The 24313-nt window shown below is 36.3% G+C and overlaps 1 protein-coding gene across 1 annotated transcript in view; it reads left to right on the top strand.

Moving 5' to 3' along the window:
- Positions 1–23087, top strand: part of TTC8 (tetratricopeptide repeat domain 8) — a 53396-nt gene extending 30309 nt beyond the window's left edge. Inside the window, exons 8-14 of the mRNA XM_003940909.3 lie at positions 2917–3004; positions 4747–4857; positions 15197–15336; positions 16754–16928; positions 17524–17646; positions 20177–20260; positions 22393–23087. Coding sequence (XP_003940958.1) covers positions 2917–3004; positions 4747–4857; positions 15197–15336; positions 16754–16928; positions 17524–17646; positions 20177–20260; positions 22393–22509 — 838 coding nt within the window. The 3' untranslated portion in view covers positions 22510–23087. The remainder of the gene's footprint in view (positions 1–2916; positions 3005–4746; positions 4858–15196; positions 15337–16753; positions 16929–17523; positions 17647–20176; positions 20261–22392) is intronic.
- The last annotated feature ends 1226 nt before the right edge of the window (positions 23088–24313 follow it).

The raw sequence follows: 24313 nt of genomic DNA, 5'->3' as shown, positions 1-24313 counted from the left end.
CAAAACTCTGATTCTTTTTGCCATCTATATATGATGACATTTAAATGAGTGTACCTTGTTATATTAAATTATCCTTCTTTTCTATTCTTTAATACCTGCCAATCTTTATGATATTTATACATTCATTCATTCACTCAGTAAAATATTTAATGGGCAGCTACTCTGCCAGGAACTGGGAGTACAAAGATTAGATTGTTCCTTCTTTCAAATAGTTTACAATAGAATGGAAGAGATAGGACAGTAAATAATTACAGATTGAGTATTTCTTATCTGAAATGCTGGGGACCAGAAGTATTTCAGATTTTGCTTTTCTTCAGATTTTGGAATATCTGAATATACATAATGAGATATCTTGGGGATGGGACCCGAGTTTAAAAATGAAATTCATATATGTTTCATATAAACCTTATACACATAGCCTGAAGGTAATTTTGTACAATATTTTATTTTATTTTTTTTAGAGATGGGGTCTTGCTCTGTCTCCCAGGCTGGAGTATAGTTGTATGATCACTGCTCACTATAGCCTCAATCTCATGGGCCCAAGCCATCCTCCTGCTTCAGTCTCCTAAGTAGCTGGGATTATAGGCGCATGCCACCGTGCCCAGCTAATTTTTGAAAACTTTCTCTTTTATAGAGACAGGTTCTTGCTATGTTGCTTCAAGTGGTCTTGAACTCCTGGCCTCATGCCATTCTCCTACCTTGGCATTGTAAGGTGCTAGGATTATAGGTATGAGCCAGTGCATCCAGCCATACTCCTATTTTTATGTCCTTTTCAATGAAACCAAACTCCTCAGCATTCCCCTAACATGCTGAGTACTTTTCTGCCTATGTACTTACCTTCATGGTTTAATTTTATTTTGGAAATGTTCCTCTTCCCTCCATATCTAGCTGTTGAAATCTTGCCTGTTCACTATCTTCCTGAACCTCCTCTGCCCTCTCAAAGCACTTTTTTCCTCATTGGCCATAACATGATTAAATTTATTTGTGAACATGGTTTGTTTCATTCTTTGATTATCATTGCTTTAAGGACATAGTTATTATCTTCCTCATTTTTCATCTCCTTACCATCATGAAATGAGCATACAGTTGACACTTTACAGTTTTCTTAAATTAAGTTGGAAAGAAAAAGTTGACAGCTGGACTCTGACTCTTTGATATTGGCCTGTGTTACAAACTTGACTGACGTTTTATTCCTTGACTTTCTTTGAACATGGCATGCTCCATTTTCTTTGCACAAAAATTCCTTTTTGATAGTATTAGATGAAGTTAATCTCTTAAGAATGTAGCAATAAAAAACATGGTTCTTTAGCTTTCATGTAGCTCAATATCTCTGATTATATTTTTATTTTTAAAATTTATCCATCTCCATTGTTTTTAAAATAATCTATTTCTGTTTTCATATTCTTGTGTTATATGTATCTTTTTATTGTAATCCCTTTTAAATCATTTTTGGAAAGAGACAAGTTAGATAAAAATACACAGACAGTCATGGATAATTTAAATTCACGGAATTTAGTGACTATTTCAGTCATGCATTTAAGACTTGCGTGCATGGCTGGGCACAGTGGCTCATTCCTGTATACAATCCCAGGACTTTGGGAGGCTGAGGTGAGAGGATTGCTTGAGCCCAGGAGTTTGCAGGCAGCCTTGGCAATAAGGTGAGACCCTGTCTTTACCAAAATACAGTACAAAAATTAGCCAGGCATGGTGGTGCATGTCTATAATCCCAGCTACTTGGGAGGCTGAGGCAGAGGGTTGCTTGAGCCCGGGAGGGCAAGACTGCAGTGAGCTGTAATTCCACCATTGCACTCCAGCCTGGGTGACAGAGATCCTATCTCAAAAGAAATAAAAAGACTTCCGTGTTTAGTTGATGTTTTATACATAAATATGTTGTTTTTCAGAACTTTAGAGTTCTTTGATAACATTTTATAAATACGCCCTGTGAAATTGTGGGACCTTTGAAGAGGTAGGGGCTTCTGCCATGTCACACGTCTTCTAACTTTAGCCTTTAACCACTTTAATCCCAAGGCCTCCAATAGCTATTTGGGCATCAGCCACACCAGTGCTTAAGGTTTAGGTTATAAAAAATGATTAAAGCTCTTCTTTCAAGCCTTTAAATGAAAGTAGCACAACAGAGCATACTGTATTATCATTTTGATTTTATTTCACAAAGTAAAACATTATCATATCTGAGTAGCTCTCAGATGGCTAAGAATGAGTGGTTATGAGTAAGCCTAACAGGTCTATTAAGGACAAGCCGTGTGTTTTAATGACGATTTAGTGGCAACAAATTCTTTCCTGGGTATAACAGGTAGGCACTATGTACATCAAGACAGTCACATTTCAGCAAGGAGCAAATCTCAGATTCATAGACGAGGACAATCAGATATCTAATGAGGGAAAACAAGACTTCTAGAATAATAAAATGGTATAATTATATTACCCAAGTGCTAATTATTACTTACGTTAAAATAGCTTTTAAAGATAGCTTTTTAAAGTGTGCTTTTATCTCAGAGCAGAAGATGTTTTCAAATAAATGTCATCCTTCAGCTCTTCCAGTAATATGGAGACTCTAAGCATTTATTCAGGTCACTTGCCATATGTCCAGCTGATCATAAGCTCTTTGGGTGGTGAACTGATGTGACCTGGCTTACTAGCAGCTATTATCTTAGTCCTGCTGTGACTAGGCTTCAGAAAGACTCTTTAGATACCATTTGGGGGTTAGAAGCCAGTGAATATGGGAGATAGGCAACTTATTGCTAAGCTGTATAAATAAACATGTTAATTTATGTATATGTGCAACATTACCTTCTTTGGCACGTGCTTCATCTTATAATTTGTCTTATTCATCCTCAGGGTATGAGGTAGTGTTTATTTTTAAGTTGAATGTCTAATTCTTAAAATTGCCATTTGTAGGTTAGGAATGTATCGTGAAGCAGAAAAACAGTTTAAATCAGCCCTGAAACAGCAGGAAATGGTAGATACATTTCTGTACTTGGCAAAAGTAAGTAAATCTTAATTTGAGTGAAATCTGTCTTCTCAGAATAAATTTTAAATTCTGGCCATTGCATGGGAAGAGTAAACAGTTTCTTCAGGAATATTTGACAGGTTTCTATGTTTAGATTTAACTTGTTTTTCTTTAGAGCAAGGGAAAAAATGAGAACATATGGAGGATAACTGTCTCATAAGAAATTGATTTACATGAAAAATAAGAAGACCCCTTTGAAAGATTGCCCATTAGGACAGGAGAAAACACCATAGGCTCACTACCCGCATAGGTAACAGGCCCCAGTGAGGCCTTATTTTCTGCGATACATTTGTCTTCCACCTGTGCAGGTGGTAGACAACAGGGACTGTGTTTATGTTAGGTTCTTACTCAGCTGAGGCATAATAATAAAAATAATACTTCTCCTTTATTGATCACCTACTCAGTGTAAAACATTTTATCATGTTCCTTATATATGCAGTTTAATTTAACCCTCAAAGGTGAGTTTTATCATTTCCTTTTTAAATTTAATTTTAGAGGGTAGGTTTTTTTAAAGAGGGCCACTCGGTGGTTAGGAGTTAGCATTCAAATCCAGGTCTTTCTGATCCAGACCTGGTCACTGCTGCACTGCCATCTGCAGCCACAACAGAAGTGAGGGACCACCTAGAATTTCCTCCCCTCACCTCCCCTCCTCCTTTTCTTTTCTTTTCTTTTTTTTAAGGAGTCTTGCTCTGTTGCCTAGGCTGGAGTGCAGTGGCACGATCTTGGGCCACTACAACCTCTGCCTCCTGGATTCAAGCGATTCTCCTGCCTCTGCCTCCCAAGTAGCTCAGATTACAGGTGCACACCACCACGCCTGGCTAATTTTTGTAATTTTAGTAGAGATGGGGTTTCACCATGTTGGCCAAGCTGGTCTCGAACTGCTAGCCTCAAGTGATCTACCCGCTTCGGCCTCCTGAAGTGCTGGAGTTACAGGTGGGAACCACCATGCCCAGCCAGAATTTTTAATAGTGGGGTAAGGTTCCTTCTTGACCCTTACCAATGCTATTTTGAAAGAAAAACTTAAGTGGTGGTCATGACATGATTTTGTATCTTTTAGAGTTTTTAAATTTAAAAATGTGGTAAAGGAGATTCAAAAGAAGATAAGATATAAAAGGAAGTGCTACTAGTTCCTAAATATGGGAATACAAATTAACATATGAAAAAGAAGCAAGATGAAAGTTATATAAATTTACTGTGCTAGTCTTAGTATGTTTTAATGACTTTCAAAAATATTTGAAACTATCTGGTATCTAATTTTATCTTTTATATGTGGTATATTCAACTTAAACAGTTTTTTTTGTTTTTTTTTTTTTTTTGAGTCAGGGTCTTACTCTGTCACCCAGGCTGGAGTGCAGTGGCATTATCATGGCTCACTGCAGCCTTGACTTCCCAGGCTCAGGTGATCTTCCCATCTCAGCCTCCTGAGTAGCTGGAACTACAGGCCACAATGCCTGGATAGTGTTTTTTGTTGTTATTTTGGTAGAGATGGAATGTTGCTGTGTTGCACAGGCTGGTCTTGAACTCCTGGCCTCAAGCGATCCTCTGACCTCAGCCTCCCAAAGTGCTGGGATTACAGAAGTGAGCCACCACGCCCAGCTAAAAATTCTTTACTGTAATATCTAGGAGATAATTTGTTACTAATCAATAATTATAAGCATCATAACAAAAATTACTATTTTAAGAACTTATACTTTTATTGAAATGTATCTTGGTTTTAGGTTTATATCTCATTGGATCAACCTGTGACTGCTTTAAATCTTTTCAAACAAGGCTTAGATAAGTTTCCAGGAGAAGTAACTCTGCTCTGTGGAATTGCAAGAATCTATGAGGTAATTAATGTTATTTTTATTGATACACAATAGTTGTACATATTTTTGTGGTACATATGATATTTTAATTCCTGAATACAATGTGTAATGATCAAATCAGAGTAATTGAGTTGTCACCTCAAACATTTCTTTGTGTTGGGGAGATTACAATTCTTCTTTTCTAGCTATTTTGAAATATACAATAAATTATTGTTAACCATAATTTCTCTACTGTACTATCAAATAGTAGAACTTAGTCTTTCTATCTAAATATTTTTATATCCCTTAACCAACTACTGTCATCCCCATACCCTCACATTCTTCCTTGCCTCTAGTAACCATAATTTTATTCTTTACTTCCATGAAATCCACTTTTTTAGCTACTGCATGAATGAGAACATGTGGTACTTTTCTTTCTGTGTCTGACTTATTTCACTTAACATAATGACTTCCAATTCCATTCATGTTCCTGCAAATGACAGGATTTCATCCTTTTTTATGGCTCAGTATGACTTTATTGTGTCTGTATACAATTTTCTTCATCCGTTCATCCATTGATGGGCACTCAGGTTGATTCCATATCTTGGCTATTATGAATAGTGCTGCAGTGAACATGAGTTATCTCTTTGATATACAGATTTTCTTTCTTTTGGATATATAATCAGCAGTGGGATTGCTGGATCATATGGTAGGTCTATTTTGAGTTTTTTTGTGGAACCTCCATACTATTTTCCATAATGGCTATACTACTTTGCATTCCCATCAGCAGTGTATGAGCATTTATACCCTTGCCTTCAAATCCTTGCCAGCATTTGTTATATTTTGTCTTTTTGATGATAGCCGTTCTAACTGGGGTGAGATGATATATCATCACAGTTTGATTTACATTTTCCTGATAATTAGTGATATTGAGCATGTTTTCATATACCTGTTGGCCATTTGTATGTCCTCTTTTGAGAAATGTCTATTCAAGTCTTATGTCCATATTTAAATTGGATTTTTTTTATTGAGTTATTTTAGTTTCTTATATATTCTGGTAATTAATCGCTTCTTAGATGATGAATTAGATGATTCTTGCATTGCTATAGAGAAAGAAATACCGGAGACTAGGTAATTTATAAAGAAAAGAGGTTTAGTCCAGGCAGGGTGACTCATGCGTGTAATCCCAACACTTTGGGAGGCTAAGGTGAGCAGATGACCTTGATATTGGGAGTTTGAGACCAGCCTAGCCTACATGGTAAAACCCCATCTCTACTAAAAATAGAAAAGTTAGCCAGGTGCGGTGGCAGGCACCTGTAATCCCAGCTACTCAGGAGGCTGAGGCAGGAGAATCACTTGAGCCTGGAAAGCAGAGGTTGCAGTGAGCCGAGATCGTGCCATTGCATTCCAGCCTGGATGACAAGAGTGAAACTCCGTCTCAGAGGAAAAATAAAAGAGGTTTCATTGGCCCACAGTTCTGCAGACTGTATAGGAAGCATGGTGCTGGCATTGGCTTGGCTTCTGGAGAGGCCTCAGGGAGCTTTTACTCATGGCAGAAGGTAAAGGGGAGCAGGCACATCACATGGTAAACACAGGAACAAGTGAGAGGGGAAGGGGGAAGGTGCCACACACTTTTAATGACCAAATTTTAGGAGAACACACTATTGCAAAGACAGCACCAAGCTATGTGGGATCTGCCCAGATACCTCCCACCAGGTCCCACCTCTAGCACTGGTGATTACAATTCAGCATGAGATTTGGGTGGGAAGAAATATGCAAAGTATACCAGATAGATAACTTGTAAATATTTCTGCCATTCTGTAGGTTTTCTCTTTACTCTGTTGATTGTTTCTTTTGCTATGCAGAAGCTTTTTATCTTGATAGAATCCCATTTGTCTATTTTTGCTTTTATTGCCTGTGGTTTTATGGTCTTACCCCAAAAAATCTTTTGCCTGAAACTGTATCTTATAGTGTTTCCCCATTTTTTTTCTAGTAGTTTCATAGTTTTGGTTCTTGCATTTAAGTCCTTGATCCATTTTGCGTTGATTTCTGTATATGATGAAAGATGGGGATCCAGTTTTAGTTTTCTGCATATGGGTATTCAGTTTTCCCAGCACTATTTATTAAATAGACTGCCTGATATGATTTAGATTTGTGTCCTCACCCAAATCTAATGTTGAATTGTAATCCCCAGTGTTGGAAGAGGGGCCTGGTGGAAGGTGATTGGATCATGGAAGCAGATTTCCCCCTTGTTGTTCTCCTGAGTGTGAGTGAGTTCTCACAAAATCTGGTTGTTTAAAAGTGTGTAGCACCTATTCCTGCTCTCTTCCTCCTATTCCTGCCATGTAAGATGTGCCTGCTTCTCCTTCTTTGCCATGATTGTGAGTTTCCTGAGGCCTCCCCACCCAGGCTTCCTGTATAGCCTGCAGAACCATGAGCCAATTAAATTTCTTTTCTTTATACATTAGCCAGTTTCAGGTATTTATTTATAGCAGTGCAAGAAGGGATTAATACACTGTCCTTTACCCAGTGTATGGTCTTGGCACTTTTGTTGAAAGTGGCTGTAAGTGTGCATGGATTTATTTCTGGGTTCACTTCTGTCTCATTGGTATATGTATCTGTTTTTATGCCAGTAGCATGCTCTTTTGGTTACTATAGCTTTGTAGTATAATTTGAAATCAGGTAGTGTGATGCCTCTAGCTTTGTTCTTTTTGCTCAGTATTGCTTTAGTTATTTGGGATATTTTGTGGTTCCATGTAAGTTTTAGGATTTTTTTTCTATTTCTGTAAGGAATGTCTTTGGTATTTTGGTAGGGGTTGCCATATATATAAAAAGTTGATGTCAAATTGAGGTTATATGCTACTTAAAGAAGCTCATAGTCCTTTGGGGTTCTAGTAAGGAGAACAGTTTGTAAAATTATGATTGTTGGCCTGTGGTTTAGTAAAATACAAGATTTTGGTGTATGCATTTAGATAAACTAAGTTTTTATTATGAAGCATCTCAGATATACAGAAAAGTATAGAGAATGGTATAAGATAGGGATTTGAATTATTTCCCTGTATGATTAGCCTGTTTTCCTAGCACCTTTATTAATTCTTTCTCAAGGACGTCAGTATGTAATGTAATGTCAGTATCAATTTTTGTCCATTTGTGGTAGATACATTTGGGGCTTTCTGTCTGGTTCCATTGGACTGTTTGTCCATTCTTGTACCAATGTTATACCACCTTAATTACTACAGCTTTATAATACTTACTATCAGGTAGGGTTCATCTTCATCAGGAGTGTCTTGGCTATTTTGGACTCCTGCTTATGCCCCCATGTCCAGCTAATTTTTTTACTTTTTGCAGAAATGGGGTCTTGCTTTGCTGATCAGGCTGGTCTCAAACTACTGGCTTCATGCTTATAAATTTTAGAGTCATGTTGTCAAATTCCATGAAAAGTCCCATTGAGATATCTTCCCTGCTGTCTAATTACTATAGTTTTACAATAATTCATGATATCAGGTTGGGGAAATTCTATTCCCTTGTTCTTCTTCACAGTTGCTTTTCCTGACCCTTTGCCCTTCCATATTGATTGTAGGATTGGCTTATCAAGAACCATAAAAATCCCTGCAGGCATACTGATTGGAATTACATTGAGTATGTGAATGATGGGGAGTGGGTTGGTGGGCTGTCTTTCTTCTCGTTCTCAATCATTAAACAACTCTCCATTTACCTAGATTTTTTTTTTTTTGGTTCTTCAGTGAATATTTTGTAATCTCCAGAAAGATGGTGTGTTGGGGATTTCCCAAACCATTCTGAGATTCAGTGATATACTGGGACTCAGAGGACTCAGCAGGCAGTTGTACTCACTGCTATGATTCATTTCAGCAAAGGGATACAAAGTAAAATTAGTAAAAGGAAACAGCTCTTGGGGCAAAGTTCAGAGGAAACCAATTACAAGCTTCCAAGAGCTCTCTCCCAGTGGAATGACACAGGACACAATTCTAATTGTGTAACAACTCATGAGAAGTGATGTCTACCAGGGAAGCTCATTGGAGACTCTGTATCCATGACTACTGTTGGGTGCTGGTCATATAATCACACACTGTTTATCACATAGCAAAGACTCCAACAAGTAAACAGGCATTCAGTACAAACCACACTGTTTATACAAACAGGTTAGGTGTAGCAAGCTTCTACTCATTTGGGGAAAGTTTCATATCAATGTAGAGAACCAGCCAAATTCCCAGATACAGTCCTTTCTAAGAATAGTGGTCTCAGGCCTGCTATATTAACTTTTTTCTATGCAGATGTATTCCTAGGTATAACTATGAATGGTATCCTTATTTTTTTCTCTTTTATTTTCTATTTGATCATTTCTGGTGGATAGGAATATATTACTTTTTAAAAGTTTTTTTGATACTAACAACTCTTTAAATTTTAAGATCTTGTTCATAGATCTTCTTAGATATTCTAAGTAAACAAAACAATCATCATTTGCAAATACAGGTGGTTTCATCTCTTCCTTTCAATTATTTTGCCACTTTTAAAAAGATATCTTGGCCAGGTGTGGTGGCTCACGACTGTAATCCCAGCACTTCAGGAAGCTAAGGTGGGTGGATCACGAGGTCAGGAGATCGAGACCATCCTGGCCAACATGGTGAAACCCCTTCTCTGCTAAAAATATTTTTTAAAAATCAACTGGGTGTGGTGGCACATGCCTGTAGTCCCAGCTACTTGGGAGTCTGAGGCAGGAGAATTGCTTGAACCCATTAGGCAGAGTTTGCAGTGAGCCGAGATCGCACCACTGCACTACATCCTGGGCTGGGTGACAGTATGAGACTTTGTCTCAAAAAAAAAAAAAGAAACAAAAAACCGATATTTTATTGCTTAGGACTTCCAATATAATATTGAACAGAAACATCTCTGTTTTCTTGAAGTTCCTTAAAAATGCTAGGTATGATATTTTGAAATAATTTTGTTAGAAAAGAATGGAATATATTAATAGCTGCTATATCTAGGTGATACTATATGAATGATTTTTTTATACTTTCTGTATTTTCCAGATTTTCCATAGTAAACATGTGTTACTTTTTAAATAAAAGTATTTTAATATTGTCTAGAAAAACTATGATTTCCTTTTGAAATGTAATTTTTGTAAATGTATAAATAGAAGACTTTGATCATTCTATAAAAATACTCTGGACTCCAAATTGAGTATAAATAAAACTTTGACTACCAAGTTTAACTAGTGGAATTCATGCTTGTTCTGGTGGTGACTATGCCAGTGCAGTTGGAGCTCTGGCCCTTGTCTTCTGCTCATTTCAGCCCTTTTGCCCTTCTTTTCTTAGGCAGGAAGTGCTAGCAGAAAGAGCTAGAGAACTGTCACATCTTTATTTTGTGGTTGCTGATAGGAAGAATTCCTTCCAAGCCTCTGTTAGAGTCAGTGTTGCTGTGGCTGTGATAGGGAGTAGCTCTGGAGCAGATTCATTTTCTCAACCTTTCCCTGCTCTAAGCTGACTTACACTTGAAGGAAGAAAGGAGTGGAGAAGAAAGCATCCTAGTTGTAGGGACAATCATGCACAAATAGAGTGATCACACACTAAACACAGACTTGAAATAGTTGGTGGCAGTATTTCAGTCTTTTGCCTTGAATTTACATAGTTAATTTCCCTTTTCCAGTGTTTTCTTTTTCTCTTTATGTGACAAAAGATTTCCAGTTAATTGGTAAATTGGTTTTAGCATTGCAGCCTGCACTGTGTATGCCTTTAGGGTTTCTGTTTTTTACATCATGCTTGTCCCTGGAAGGATTCCATTCCTTTATGTTTTCTTCTTTTTATTTGTCTTTCATTGCTGTAGTGTATCTTTTAAATATTGTCTATTTTAAGATGAATATGTTGAACTGCTTATTGTTCACTGTTTAAGTTGATTTATCCTTGCCAAATTTCTTCATTGGTGGTTTCAGTTTTTCTTGAGGTATTTTGTTTGTTCATTTCAAAGACAGGCCTTAACTTTAGCCGTTCTTTGTTGAAAGGCATTTGCAATTAAAAACCTTACTCTGGAAATATTATTCTAGGGGTCTTCAAACTTTACGGTATATGAAATTACCTTGGGAGTACATGGGAATTATGACCCCTCCTCTTCCTCTGAATCAGAAGTCCCAGAAGGTGGGACTCAGGCGTCTGTATTTTTAGCAAGCTCACTAGGTAATTCTGATGCAGAACAAAATTTGAAACTACTGTAGCATTCCTTTTCTTAAGTTATTCAATTTTATTTTAACAAATTTAAAAATCCACATTTTGTGTCTACATTTTATAAATTGGATAAGAAATAACCACTGTAAAAATCCCTCAATACCAAATTTATTATATATTTGAAGCGGCATTTGTATACTTGAAAATGTTATTTTAAGTCTACATTAATAAAATATATTCTAGAATGAGTAGAATTTAAACTCTTCTGATAAAGGAGTAAAGAACCAAAATAGAGTCCGTGTGTGTTCATATATATGAAAATTTAACATGTGATAGAGATGGCTTATTAAGCATTAGTTGATTATTTAATAAATCGTTTAAAAATAGAGCCGGATAAGTGAATATGTATACTATTCATTACTGCCAGATTTAAAACTTCAAAGATTTAAAATTTCAAAAAATGAAAGTTTCAGAAGAAAATACAGATGAATTATTTGTATAAATTGGAATGAGGAAGATTTTTCTAATCATGACACAAAGTCAAAAAGCCTTATAATAGGGAAGATCAATAAATTTGAGAATGTAAACATTAAATTTTCGATATGGCAAAAACAAAAATAGAAACCAAACCAATATACAACAAAACAAAGGTAAAAATATCAAACAGGGATAATATTTGCCATATCTAGGACAGACAAAAAGACTGCTTTTGATTTCCTCAAACTATACATTGCTTAAAAATTTGCTAAAAATGGGAGATTTACACCTCCCCCCGCCCACACACAAATTCTCATCTGTTTAGTCAAGAATGTGAACACAGAAATGAGGTGTTTCCATGTCATAGTGTGGCTTTTCGTTGGGCTCTTGTTTCCTGTTAGCCTGCACAGTAGCCATTCACCCTCTCCATGAAAGTAAAATCACCCCAGGGATGAGTCATTGACTATACCACCTCCTTTTTGTACTTAGGGCTTGGTGACACCTACCTGGAAGAACTTAAATAAGCCATCTATACTTTTCCTCTGAAGAGAATGTTTATAAACACTGAGCCTTTCTGTGTTTTTGAACTATGGCCAACATTAGCACAGGCTTGTATCATCTGGAATGAGAACACAGTCAGTGCTCAGATATTCTTGAGCTACCCCTCAGCCTCCAGCTCTCCTGTGTTCAGGAGTCTTGTTCCCAAGACTCCCATACACATGATAGTGGAAAGACAAAAGATAGGATGGGATAGAAGAACAGACAAATAGATGAATTGGCAGTTCACAGAAAGAGAAATGTAAATAATATCTGATGTGTTAAATGCCTGACGACTATCATAAGTAAAGATCTAAAAAAACTAAAACAACACTGATAAACCATTTTTCACTCATTCAGATTAGCAGAGATGAAGAAGTTCTGTTATATATAGGGTTGTCAAGGGTGTAGGGAAACAAGCTCCATGTATGAATATTTGGAAGGTGTTTGCAGTTATTGATGTTATTTTAAAATGTGTATGCTCTTTGATCTGGTAATATTACTTCTAGGAATTTTCCTTAAGGATATTTTCATACAAGTTTACAAAGATATGTTCAAAGATGGTTTTATAGAATGTTTTTTGGTTAAAAAAAGGAAACATACGCTTGATCAAAAAGGGACTGGTTAAATAAATTATGGTGTATATATTGATGGAACACTATGCAGAAGTATTATTTAAAAATATAAAGTAAAGCTTTTGGTTTTGGTAGGGAAAGAGTCAAGACACTGAGAGTGAAAAAATAAACCATGTATTAGAATGTATAGAATGATTCTGTTTATGGTTAAAGTATGCACACCCATATGTATACGAACAAAATTTCCTGAACAATACTCAAGAAACTATTAATAGAGCCTCCGCCTACTAAAATTTGGTACGGAGCTTTTACTTTGAATTTTTGTACCCTTTTGTAAGGGTACAAAATAGCTTGATTACAGATAAAAGCAGAAGTGGAGCTTGTGGCTTTAAATCTATGCTCAAAATGGCTTAACAACCTTCTCTCTCTGGGTTAAACAGACTAATCCACCGTGTAACTCACATGGCTGTACAACCTACAGACTTTCTCCACTTAAGAGAGCCTATTATTTTTCATAAAAATATGTATGTGAACATGTTAATAAGTAAATATTATTAAGTAAATAATAAGTAAACGTTTAAAGATATCTCAGTTTCAGTTTCTAATATTAATCTATATAACTTACATAAACAAAACAACTTCTTCTCAGCAATTTTTTTTAACAGTTTAAAAGGAATCTGACACCAAAACGATTGAGAACCTCTGTTCTAATGGAAACATGAGAAGTTAAGAATTTTTTTTAGTGTTGTTTAATTCTTGTTACTTTTCAGTTTCCAGAAGTGCTAAATTTTGTGCTAAGGAATGGCATACCATATGATCGTGCTCTAATGGAATATACCATATTTCATGGATTCTAAAAACACATTTATTTTCACATTTTAACATCTCTGAAGTTGAGGTACATCTTAAAATGGATAGCATCTTTTGATTTTTGTGGCCAAGTGGCAGTTGCCATGTAGTTGCCATAGTCTGCTTACATGGAAACTTGGGTAATTACTTTTGGGAGCATGGTGAACCTGGTAATTACCACTGATTGTTGCCTGAAAGCTTTTGTTGACACCTACTGGTAAGACGAAGAAAACACAGGCATCAGCATAGCAGAATGTCTGTCCATAGCTTGGAAGAAAATCCTGGAGACAATAGTGGAGCACACTTTTAAGAAATATTAAAAAGTGGATTTTAAATGTTCTTATTACAAAGAAATGATAAGTATGTGAGGTAATATATGTTAATTAGACAGATTTTCTCACTTCACAATATATACATATATGAAGCCATCACATTGTACCTCATAACTATTTACAATTACTGTTTGTCAATTCAAAAGAAATGCTGTATCATCATTGCATAGAACAATACTATGTGGAAACACCCGGCCATTGATAACCAAGTCAAAAAGGGATTCAGAAGAATTTGATACTTCTGTAAAAGAGGAGTACTATATTTAATTTATTTGCTTATGTATATGTACTTTATATGAAGTATGCAAAAGAGTGCTCTGTGTTACAATCTGTGTATGAATGTCTAAATATCAGTGAGGATCAAATAAAAATTCTGTTTAAAAAAGCACTGTATGGTGCTTCTTACAATCAGTAGCGTCTGTTATATTTGATATGATTTAAAAAGTTTGAGTCCTTCTCTAGTGAGAACAAGTTCATATGATAAATGCCAAGTAAGTTCAGAGGCAGAAGAGAGCTATGTGAAGTGAAGGCATTAGGGAAATCTTCATGAAGGACGTGGAGCCTGAACTGGGCCTTGGAGGTGGACTTGAGAAATATAACATTTATTTTTAACATTAGATGCATGTATTTATGATGATCAGTATTTTGGAAAGAATCTATAATAACTATAGAAGGTTTATTTAGTTTTAAATTGTATATGTGTTTCTAAGCTTGGTCTAGGTTGCTGGACTCTTGTTCTTCCTCCTACTACTCTTCCCTATTTTGATATGTCTAGCATGCAGCGGTCAAGCTATTCTTTCAAAATGCAAATATGATTGTTATTCCTCTCCTAATGGCTTTCTCTCAACTGGAAAAAAAAATCTGAAGTTCTCACCATGACTGACAAAGTCCTGGCTGCCTCTGATCTCCTTTTGTGTCACTTTGCCTCTTTCTAGCCTCATTTACCTTCGTGTGATTCTTCATATGTGACAAGCACGTTCCCCTCTCAGGCTCATACATTGCTCTTCCCTCTGTCCAGGGTGAGCTTCCGCCAGATATGCTCAGGGCTTGATCCTTCACTTCATTCAGGTCTCTTCAAATAGCACCTCCTCTGCAGTGGCCCCTTCCATCACCCCTTCTGAAGCACACCTTCCCTGCTCTCTGTCTCTGTCTCTGTCTCTCTCTCTCTCTCCCCTTATCCTGCTGTTTTTCTTCACAGCACTTAACCTTCTCTCATGTTACTTATTTGCTTGCCTTTCATACCAGATGGCACCTCCTTGAGGGCAATGACTTTCTCTTTTTGTTCAGATTATATCCCCAGGGTCTAGAATGGAGTCTGGCTATGGTAGCCTCTCAATAAATACTTGTTGAATGAATGGACTTAAATCAGTCTGAAAAAAACAATCTCTTGTTCAATATTAATAAAATATTCCTCTTCTGTCTTGATGGAGAATAGGAAATGAACAATATGTCATCAGCAGCCGAATACTACAAAGAAGTTTTGAAACAAGACAATACTCATGTGGAAGCCATTGCATGCATTGGAAGCAACCACTTCTATTCTGATCAGCCAGAAATAGCTCTCCGGTTTTACAGGTGCACTTCACATCCAATTCACAGAACTACTTTCTTGTGAGATATTGATAAAACAATAACAAAGATGGAATGAAATTATAGAGAAATAAGATATAGGATAAGAAATAAGGAATAAGATATATCATGCTTTTATGTAACTAAAAATTTCAGCACCCAGATGTATTATGAGCATTGAATTGATATCCAATAATTTGGAAACATGCAGATGTCTGGCATCTTGCAGAAACACACTGGATAACTGACTGAGTTTACCCATTGTCATTGTATGCGTTAGCCATTTTGTCACCAACCAATAACAGTTTAATAGTTGCTTAAAACTTCTCATCATCATTGCCTCCATTAATATCATTAAACATAAAGACACTGAAATTGAAAGGTGAAAAGATTTGCAAAGAGCATTTGGCCCTATGTTCTGAACCTTGATGAGGACCTGAAACAGAATCACCTGTTTTGTGCAGCATTGTCAATTTTTGTCCAAATACTTTTTTGGTCTAAATAAATAATTTTCACTGATTCTCTTTTAAGTACTTATTTCTTCCTACATATGACTTCTGAAGTTAAATTTTAAATTATGATTTCCTCTTAGCCCTTGGGTAATATACAAAGAGATGACTGGCAGCTGACAAGAGTTCTTTCCAAATATGTGTTAGAGGCATAAAATGTAACAATAAGAATGCTATTCTCTGCACATGCAGCTGACTCTACTCCCTAACTCCCAAAGTGGGTCATGGGTTTCTCACAGCAGCTGGGCTGGATTTTCATTTGCTTATTTGAACTCTCTAGTCCTTTGTCCTGTGGGATTAATGATGCATAGAAGCAAATGGGGCTCTTGAGCTGCCGTGTGAAGGCCAAGTGCATCATGTAAGGACCCACTGATGGGCTCGTCTTCCTCAGGGGAAGCTCGTTGGAGGTCAGTAGACATAGCTGAAGCACAAGTACAGCGAGCCAAAAACGGGCCCCGACTCGGCTGAAAACATAGAGGCTAATGCTAAACACATTCCTCAAATTAGATTAGAAGGTTTTAGGAGTTTACTCTTTGGGCACCAAAGCTTTATAAAGCTAAAGTGTGAGGGCTTTACTTTTAGTGACTATTTCTTATTTGATTCTCTAACAAAGCATTTGGGGAAAAAACTTAGATCAGTTGTTTGTCTCTAGATGCATTCCGCATGACTAGTACCATTATAAAAGATAGGTGTTTGTATTTGCTTTACACATTTTTTTCATTTACCATAACACATTGTATTTATATTCTTAGGAGTATCAAAAATCACAAGATGAATTAATTTTAACTATGTAAATACATATATATATATATATATATATGTGTGTGTATGTGTGTGTGTGTGTGTGTGTGTGTGTGTGTCAAAACTTATAAAGTTGATTTGACATCAAAATTTGTGTGTTCTTTTTTGAAAAGGCGACTGCTGCAGATGGGCATTTATAACTGCCAGCTTTTTAACAATCTGGGGCTGTGTTGCTTCTATGCCCAGCAGTATGATATGACTCTGACCTCATTTGAACGTGCCCTTTCTTTGGCTGAAAATGAAGAAGAGGCAGCAGATGTCTGGTACAACTTGGGACATGTAGCTGTGGTATGTTGTCTTTCTGATATAATTTCTGTTACAGAAGGTTTGTTTGAGCCGGACACAGTGGCTCATGCCTATAATCCCTGCATTTTGGGAGGCTGAGGCAGGAGAATTGCTTGAGCCCAGGAGTTTGAGACCACCCTGGGCAACACAGTGGGACCCTGTCTCTAAAAAAAACTTTAAAAACTAGCTGGGTGTGGTAGTGCACACCTGTAGTCCCAGCTACTCTGAGGGCTGAGGCAAGAAGATCACTTAGGCCAAGGAGGTCAAGGCTGCAGGGAGCTGTGATCATAGTACTGCACTCCAGCCTGGGTGACAAAGTGTGAGACCCTGTCTCAAAACAAACAAAAAAAAGTTAGTTTGAAGAAATTTTCAGGAATTATCCTAAATTCATGTTTGGTTGTAGTCTTATGGGGCAATTAAGAAGTTTCTAGAACTATGGCTCATTTTATATTCTCAGGTTAAATCTACCTACATAGGATTCACATTGACATATGGTACTTCATGCCTTTTGCCTGGTGGCAGAAGAGATATCCATGAGGAAAGAAGGGAGGAGGAAGTAAATGGACCCCTGGGTGTGAATAAGGGCTTTCTTTTGCAGGGAATAGGAGACACGAATTTGGCCCATCAGTGCTTCAGGCTGGCTCTGGTCAACAACAACCACCACGCCGAGGCCTACAACAACCTGGCTGTGCTGGAGATGCGGAAGGGCCACGTTGAACAGGTCAGTGAACTGGCAGTGGCACGCTGGGCAGTCTCCTTTCTTCAGAGCAAAGCTGTCATGTGTGGAAGCGTTACACTGTATATTATTTTAAAATGGGCTCTAGAATCTGACAGGTGTGGATCTGAATTCCAGCTCTGTTGCGTATTAGCTGTGTGACCTTGGGACAAGTTACTTAACCATTCTGAGTCCAAAATAGAATGTTTGATTTTATTAGGACAAATCTGCGCCGCCCACCCAGTCTTCCCTATCTTAGTGGACTGTTCCACCAGTCACCATCCCCTGTCCACTGCATAGCTGCTCAGGCCAGAATCCTTGGAGCCACCCCAAAACCTTTCTTTTTTTATCGCTTCCCCCTGCCATACCTGCACCCACATCATATTCAGCAAGCCCTGTCATTCTGACCTTAGAGTCCCATTACAATCTGGGCCCATGACCCTTCTTCAAAATGCTCTTATCTCTTGCATGGGCTGCTATGAGAGCCTCCTCCTGGTCTTTTTGTTTCCACTTACATCAGCAAGTAAGTGTACTCTGTGATACACTCTTCTCAGAACAACCTGAGAGATTTGTTTAAAACCAAGACTGTTTAATATTACTTTGCTTAAAATCCTCTAGTGTCTTCTCCTTCAACTTGGAGTAAAATCTGGACTTGAAACCGTGACTATGGCCTGTGAGGCACCATGTGACCTCGCCGCTGGCTCCCTCTCAGACCACACCTTTTGCCACTCCTTCTTTCCTGCTGGCTGGCAGACATATCACTGCCTTGCTGCTCTGTAGACGGACAGTGCTCCGTCTTCCTTTGGGGCCTTTCGAGTGTTCTTCCTTCAGATCTTGGAATGACAAATTTCTTTTTGTCATTCAGGTCTTAGATTAAATGCCAGCTCCTTAGAAAGGTCATCTCCCCCCATCAGTCTGAAAAAGCCCTTGGGTGCTATCACATCTCTTACTTTTTTTCTTCACGGTATTTACCACTTTATCAGATACTTTCATATTTATGTGTAGGATGTAGAATGTCAGCTGCATGAAAAGAGGGACTGTACCTGTCATGTAACTGTTCTATTCTCAGCATCAGAAACAGTGCCAGCCACGTGGTAAACACTCAGTCAATATTTGTGGAATGAATGGACAACACATAAAATAGAGTGTAACAGTAGTGACCTGAGGTCTTTTTTCTGAGGATTAGATCATACACTTGGCACAGTAGAAGCATGGAGCACATGGTAGATGCTTAATAAATTGTATTTTTATAATAATATATGTAAAACAAAAGGTTTAAAATACTAAATACGTTCATATAATATTAGTGGCAATCAAGAGCAAATATTATTACATTCCCCACTTTGGAGATAAAGAAACAGAGGCTTGAGGAGGGTAAGTAACTTTACCGAAGGTCACAGACATGGGGAACAGCATGCCAGAACATCAGCCTGGTGTTCTAAGCACAGTGATAAACTTTTAACAACAACAAGGAAAGAAAGGTCATTGCACGTTACCTTTATTGCATAAATTCTCCCAAGATAAATAAGATGGATTTTTAGTTTACAGACTAAAAATGAACACTTGTTTTGTCAGGAAATTTGCATATATTCATATGATGAAACAAGTGATTTTTGTGACTTTTCTCTGTTCACATGTCGGTGATTTTCTTTTCCTCCTTATTGTAGTTTCTCTAGCATGCCGTTGACTTGAAATGTTTTGGTGAAAGATTTCATAATATAACTCCATTTTGTTCTGAAAAATTATATCTGTCATTCTATATGAACTGATACCATTTTGTTTTCCATTAAAAAGGTATACAAACTTGTCTTCAGGGTCATGGATAGAAGTTTAAGATTTAGCTACAAGTTGAGGGGTTGTTAGCAGCTTGTAATGCCGAATTTGTGGTATTAATGATTGCAAAAGCATCTCATGCTACTCAGTGGTCTCTGCATTTTATGGTCCTATGATCACAAAAAATAATGTGAATGCTCTATTTTGAGTATCTGAGAGAAAGAAAGCATGTCATATTCAATTGCTGCTTCACTAACAAAACTGTTTAGCACTGTATTAAATACTTGCTCAGTCATCCAGCACAGAATTTTGGGCGTTGAAATTTACAATGGTTTTTTTTGGTTGTTATTACGTTAAAGAACAGGTAATTCGAGCCTGCTTAATCAATCAACATCAGTAAAAACTAGATTAAGAAGAAAGTTGTAGTATTGAGAAGATTGTATTTCAATTTGTATGTCATACTGAAATATAAACTCTGTGAGAACATTGGTTCCCAGATAACTTTAAGTGTACTCTGAATTTTCAATTCTCTTATTTACTCTGTCTTGTGAAGCATTTATTATTAACATAATTTTGGCAAGGTATCAGTAGTTAATTGTATTTCAGTAAGTCATTGTATTTCAAGAGGAATGTTGTCTGTATTTATCACAGGCTCATGTTTATTGAAGTCCTGCCATAGATAAATAATTCTTTTTAAAAAATCACAAATACAGTGCTGATATATGTTTACATGCCTTTGGTTTTTCTTTATTTTTATACACAGGCAAGGGCACTGTTACAAACTGCATCATCTTTATCACCCCATATGTATGAACCGCATTTTAATTTTGCAACAATCTCTGATAAGGTATTCTCTTTCTTTATTAATTTATCATCTGCTCTGTTCTTTTTCTTTCTTGGTTTTAAAAAAAGTACAAATAAATAAGGAAATTCTAACCTCATCTTCCTGAAGCAAATGGCTTTTTAAAACTCTTAATTACATATTTATATATACATATCTATCTTTACTTCAAGGAGCAGTTTTTAAAACTTTTAATTTTGGCTAAACACCATTATAGATTATATAATTATTTTATGTTTTGAAATATGGCATTTAGTTATTGAAGAAGTACTCAATAACTCCTTGCCTGGGAAGTATTTAGTTATTGGCTTTTACAGCAACAAAGTTCTGTGTATTATTTGTAGATCATATTGCCACCAAGTTTCTGGCACAATTGCTGTACAATTAGGGATATTCTAATATTAAAGCTATCTTAGCTATGAAGAACATGGAGGAAATAAAACTTAATACTGTGTTGCATGTCAGTTAATATCCAAAAGCTAAAAGTAACCACATGCCATTTTTAACAATAAGAAAACAAGCAAAAGACATCTAATAACTAGCTTGTACTTGGAAGGTGAGTCTGTTTTGAGAATAAGGAAATGGCTAAAAATATTTGTGATGTAAATTAGAGTCTTGATAGACCACAAGATATTTAAAAAGATGTTATTTTTCATAGCATAAATATGAAGTCATCCACACTGTCATTTCTGTATTGAAAATAACATAAGCTATCATTCATAAGTTGTAATTCTTGAGCACCTGTAGGTACCAGCCAGTGTTCTAGGTGCTTTACATACCTTCTCTAATTCTCCCAACTACCCTGCCTTCATCACTCATTTTTTCATGACTGATGTTCTGTTTATTGAGCCTCTGCGATATACCAGGCCCTGTTTTTGGCACCTGATGCAGCTTAGTTTCTAATGGAACCCAAGGCTTATAGATGTTAAAAGACTTCTGTGTCCTGTGGCAGTGGTGGGTTTCAGATTCACACCCAGCTCCCAGTGACGTCCAGATTCCCACTGCACTGTGCTACTGCTTAGTTAGTTAAACCTCCCAGAAGGCTGGGTTACCTTCAGGAATAGCATCACATTTTAGTAATATATAACTCGAATGAGACATCTTCTTTAAGCAAAAGGCTACACTTCCATAAGAGAAAATAGTATATTAGAAAGAAGTGCTGTGATTCTAAAAAGGAAGCTTAATTTCTGTTTTAATACATATATATTGTTACCAAAAATCTACCAGAGTTGATCTAGATTTTGTGTATATATACCAAAAAGCTCTTCTGGAATGTATTCATGAATCAAAATATACTCAGATTATAATTAATGATAAGTTATTGTATATTTTAAAATAGTTACAAGATTTAGAATGTTCCCAGCACAAAGAAATGATCAATGTTTGAGGTGACAGATACCCCAGTTACCCTGATTTGATTGTTATACCTTGTATGCTTGTATCAAAGTATCACATGTACCTCATAAATAAAAGTTATTATGTATCAATAGAAATGATACATTCAGGCAGTATTATGTTTTTCTTTGGGAATTAATACAAAGGTCATTGAAAATCAGAGACATCCTTTATAAACTTTTAAAACCAGGTATTTTCCCAACATTATTGTGCCAGCACCACTTAAAACCTGTCAAAGCATGTTATCATGCCTTAAATAGAGTCATTTTTGCTTACATTTTCTGTCTAAAAGGTAATATCTCTAATCAGAATATATTTTTTGTGATACCATACAGATAGTTGTCCCTAAGTTTTCTGAGCTAGCTAGAGCTGGCTGTTTAATCATGCAAATGTCATTCATTTTACGTTTATAATCAGTGACAGGAAAAGAAGACATAGGTTTCTAAATCCATTACCAGACAGCTGTAATTTATTTATATAATTGGTTATTTTATCTTTCTCACATACTTTTCAAAATTGAATTCTAATCTAGAATTCTAAAATTATGCTACTTTTTGCTTAATTAAGCAATTTGCCTTTAAGAATCCTTTCAGTTATGATGTTAGTTGTGGGCTTGTTAAAAAAAAAAAAAAAAACCCGTTGAATTTCTATAGCATGCAGATAGTATGTCTTATTTTCTTTTTTACTTCCTTACTCATTTTTTCTGATCTCATTCTATGGTCTTATTCTGGTATTTTTTGCAGATTGGAGATCTGCAGAGAAGCTATGTTGCTGCGCAGAAGTCTGAAGCAGCATTTCCAGAGCATGTGGACACACAACATTTAATTAAACAATTAAGGCAGCATTTTGCTATGCTCTGATTGTTCCTTAGACCACATATGTTCTTAAGAAGAGGCATTATGCAAGGGGAAAAAAGAATTATGTATGTCTATGTATGTATATAGTTTTATGTGTATATTTTACAAACCTGTCTTTGATATTAGTGAATGTGACACATAAGGAAGTTGAAACCAGAATGTATAATGAAAATTTTATAGAAATAGTAACTTTGTAAAATAATATTATAAAATACAAGATTTAACCCTTTCCAAGTTGATCATCAGACTTTCTCCCACATTATACAGTAGCTGTTTCTTTATAATGTTTATAAAACATTTTGGTGAATTTCCTCATTTTTTTTATAAATGTACACTTTTTAAGCCCTTAAGCTATTAGCCATCATGTAGCTTAAGAAGTCTGAAACCTGCCATTAAAACTGCACCTTTAAGCCAGGTGTGGTAAGCATGTGCTTATAGTCCCAGTTGGTTGGGAGGTGGAGGTGGGAGAATTATAAACGGAGACTTTACTTAAGACTTTTAAAATGTATTTAAAACTATTTTTATTAAATACTTTGTGATTGCCTGTTAAGCTTTAAAATAAATCTGTGTGTAAAACACCATCATTTCATTATTTTTCATGAGTTTTTATTTCAGTCATTGCTGATGAAACAGGTTTTTCAGAAGTCTAGTAATTTTATATATTGTCATTATTTTAATTTTATTTCAAATGGTGTACCACTAATTCTGTTTTTTAAGTGATTTATGGGATGTCACATTATTAAAATAAGAATTTCCAGATTAGAAATGGAGTCATAGGCCAGGAATTCCACTTCTAATTCCACTTCTGGTTAGCCACAGCAAGGAAGTCAGCAATATTCCAGTACCATGCATGGTATTGCAAAGTCTTAGAAAGGCTCTTGAACTTTTCTCTGCCTTATTTAGTGGAACTCTCATTAAAGTGTTCACACAAGGAAATGTGTTATGGGACAGGAGCACTCAAACTCATACTTTGGACTTTGGGATCTTCATGTTATTTTTCATCTTTTTAACTTCATGAAACTATTTGATACTTACATTCTGTTCAGATTTGTATAAATTGTATATTCAGCTGATGGAACCAAAAAAAGTGAATTCAAGGAATAATAGCTTGTTTGAGGCTAGAATTCATTACAGACAAGAAAGCAAGGCCCTGTGTCACACAGCTAGTTGGGGGGACAGCCATAGCTGCAGCCCAGGGTCTTAATCCTGCACCTTAGACTTGAAACTTTCTTGGTTCTCTGTGATGTGTTAGTGCTTGTTTTGCCCTTGAGAGTTTCCTCGGATACTATCAAATTTCCTAATGTGGGTAGTAGTCAATATTCAGATTCAAATTGTATAATATGAATCATTTTCTTAGATAATTTAAAATGACAGCTAATAAGAATGGCTAAACATTTACTGAAGATACTGAATATGCCCACTTTTCTAAACACTTTATGGGAATGAATTCATTTCATTCCTACCATAGTCCTATGCAGGCTGTAATTATTCCCATTTTACTTATGAGACTACTGAGATGTAAAAAAAAGCTTATTGAACTAGTAGTAAGTGCCAAAGATTCAAGTTTAGGCAGTGTGGCCCCTTAAGCATGTGCACTTAATAACTATGTTAAATCACCTTTCTAAAATGAACATTGAAAATTGAATATTAAGGGAATATTAACACAGAAAAAAATAAATGATTCCATTTTCCTAAGGTGATATGGAGGGATTTTGTCTTGAGTTTATGTGAATTCAGTGTGAGCACCAAGGCAAAGAATGAGTCATAGTGGCTCAGGGCAGAATGATGACATAACACCATGGATGAC

This window comes from Saimiri boliviensis, chromosome 2, assembly GCF_048565385.1.
Source record: "Saimiri boliviensis isolate mSaiBol1 chromosome 2, mSaiBol1.pri, whole genome shotgun sequence".
Classification (NCBI taxonomy): domain Eukaryota; kingdom Metazoa; phylum Chordata; class Mammalia; order Primates; family Cebidae; genus Saimiri; species Saimiri boliviensis.
This window is presented reverse-complemented; position numbering and strand designations above follow the sequence as displayed.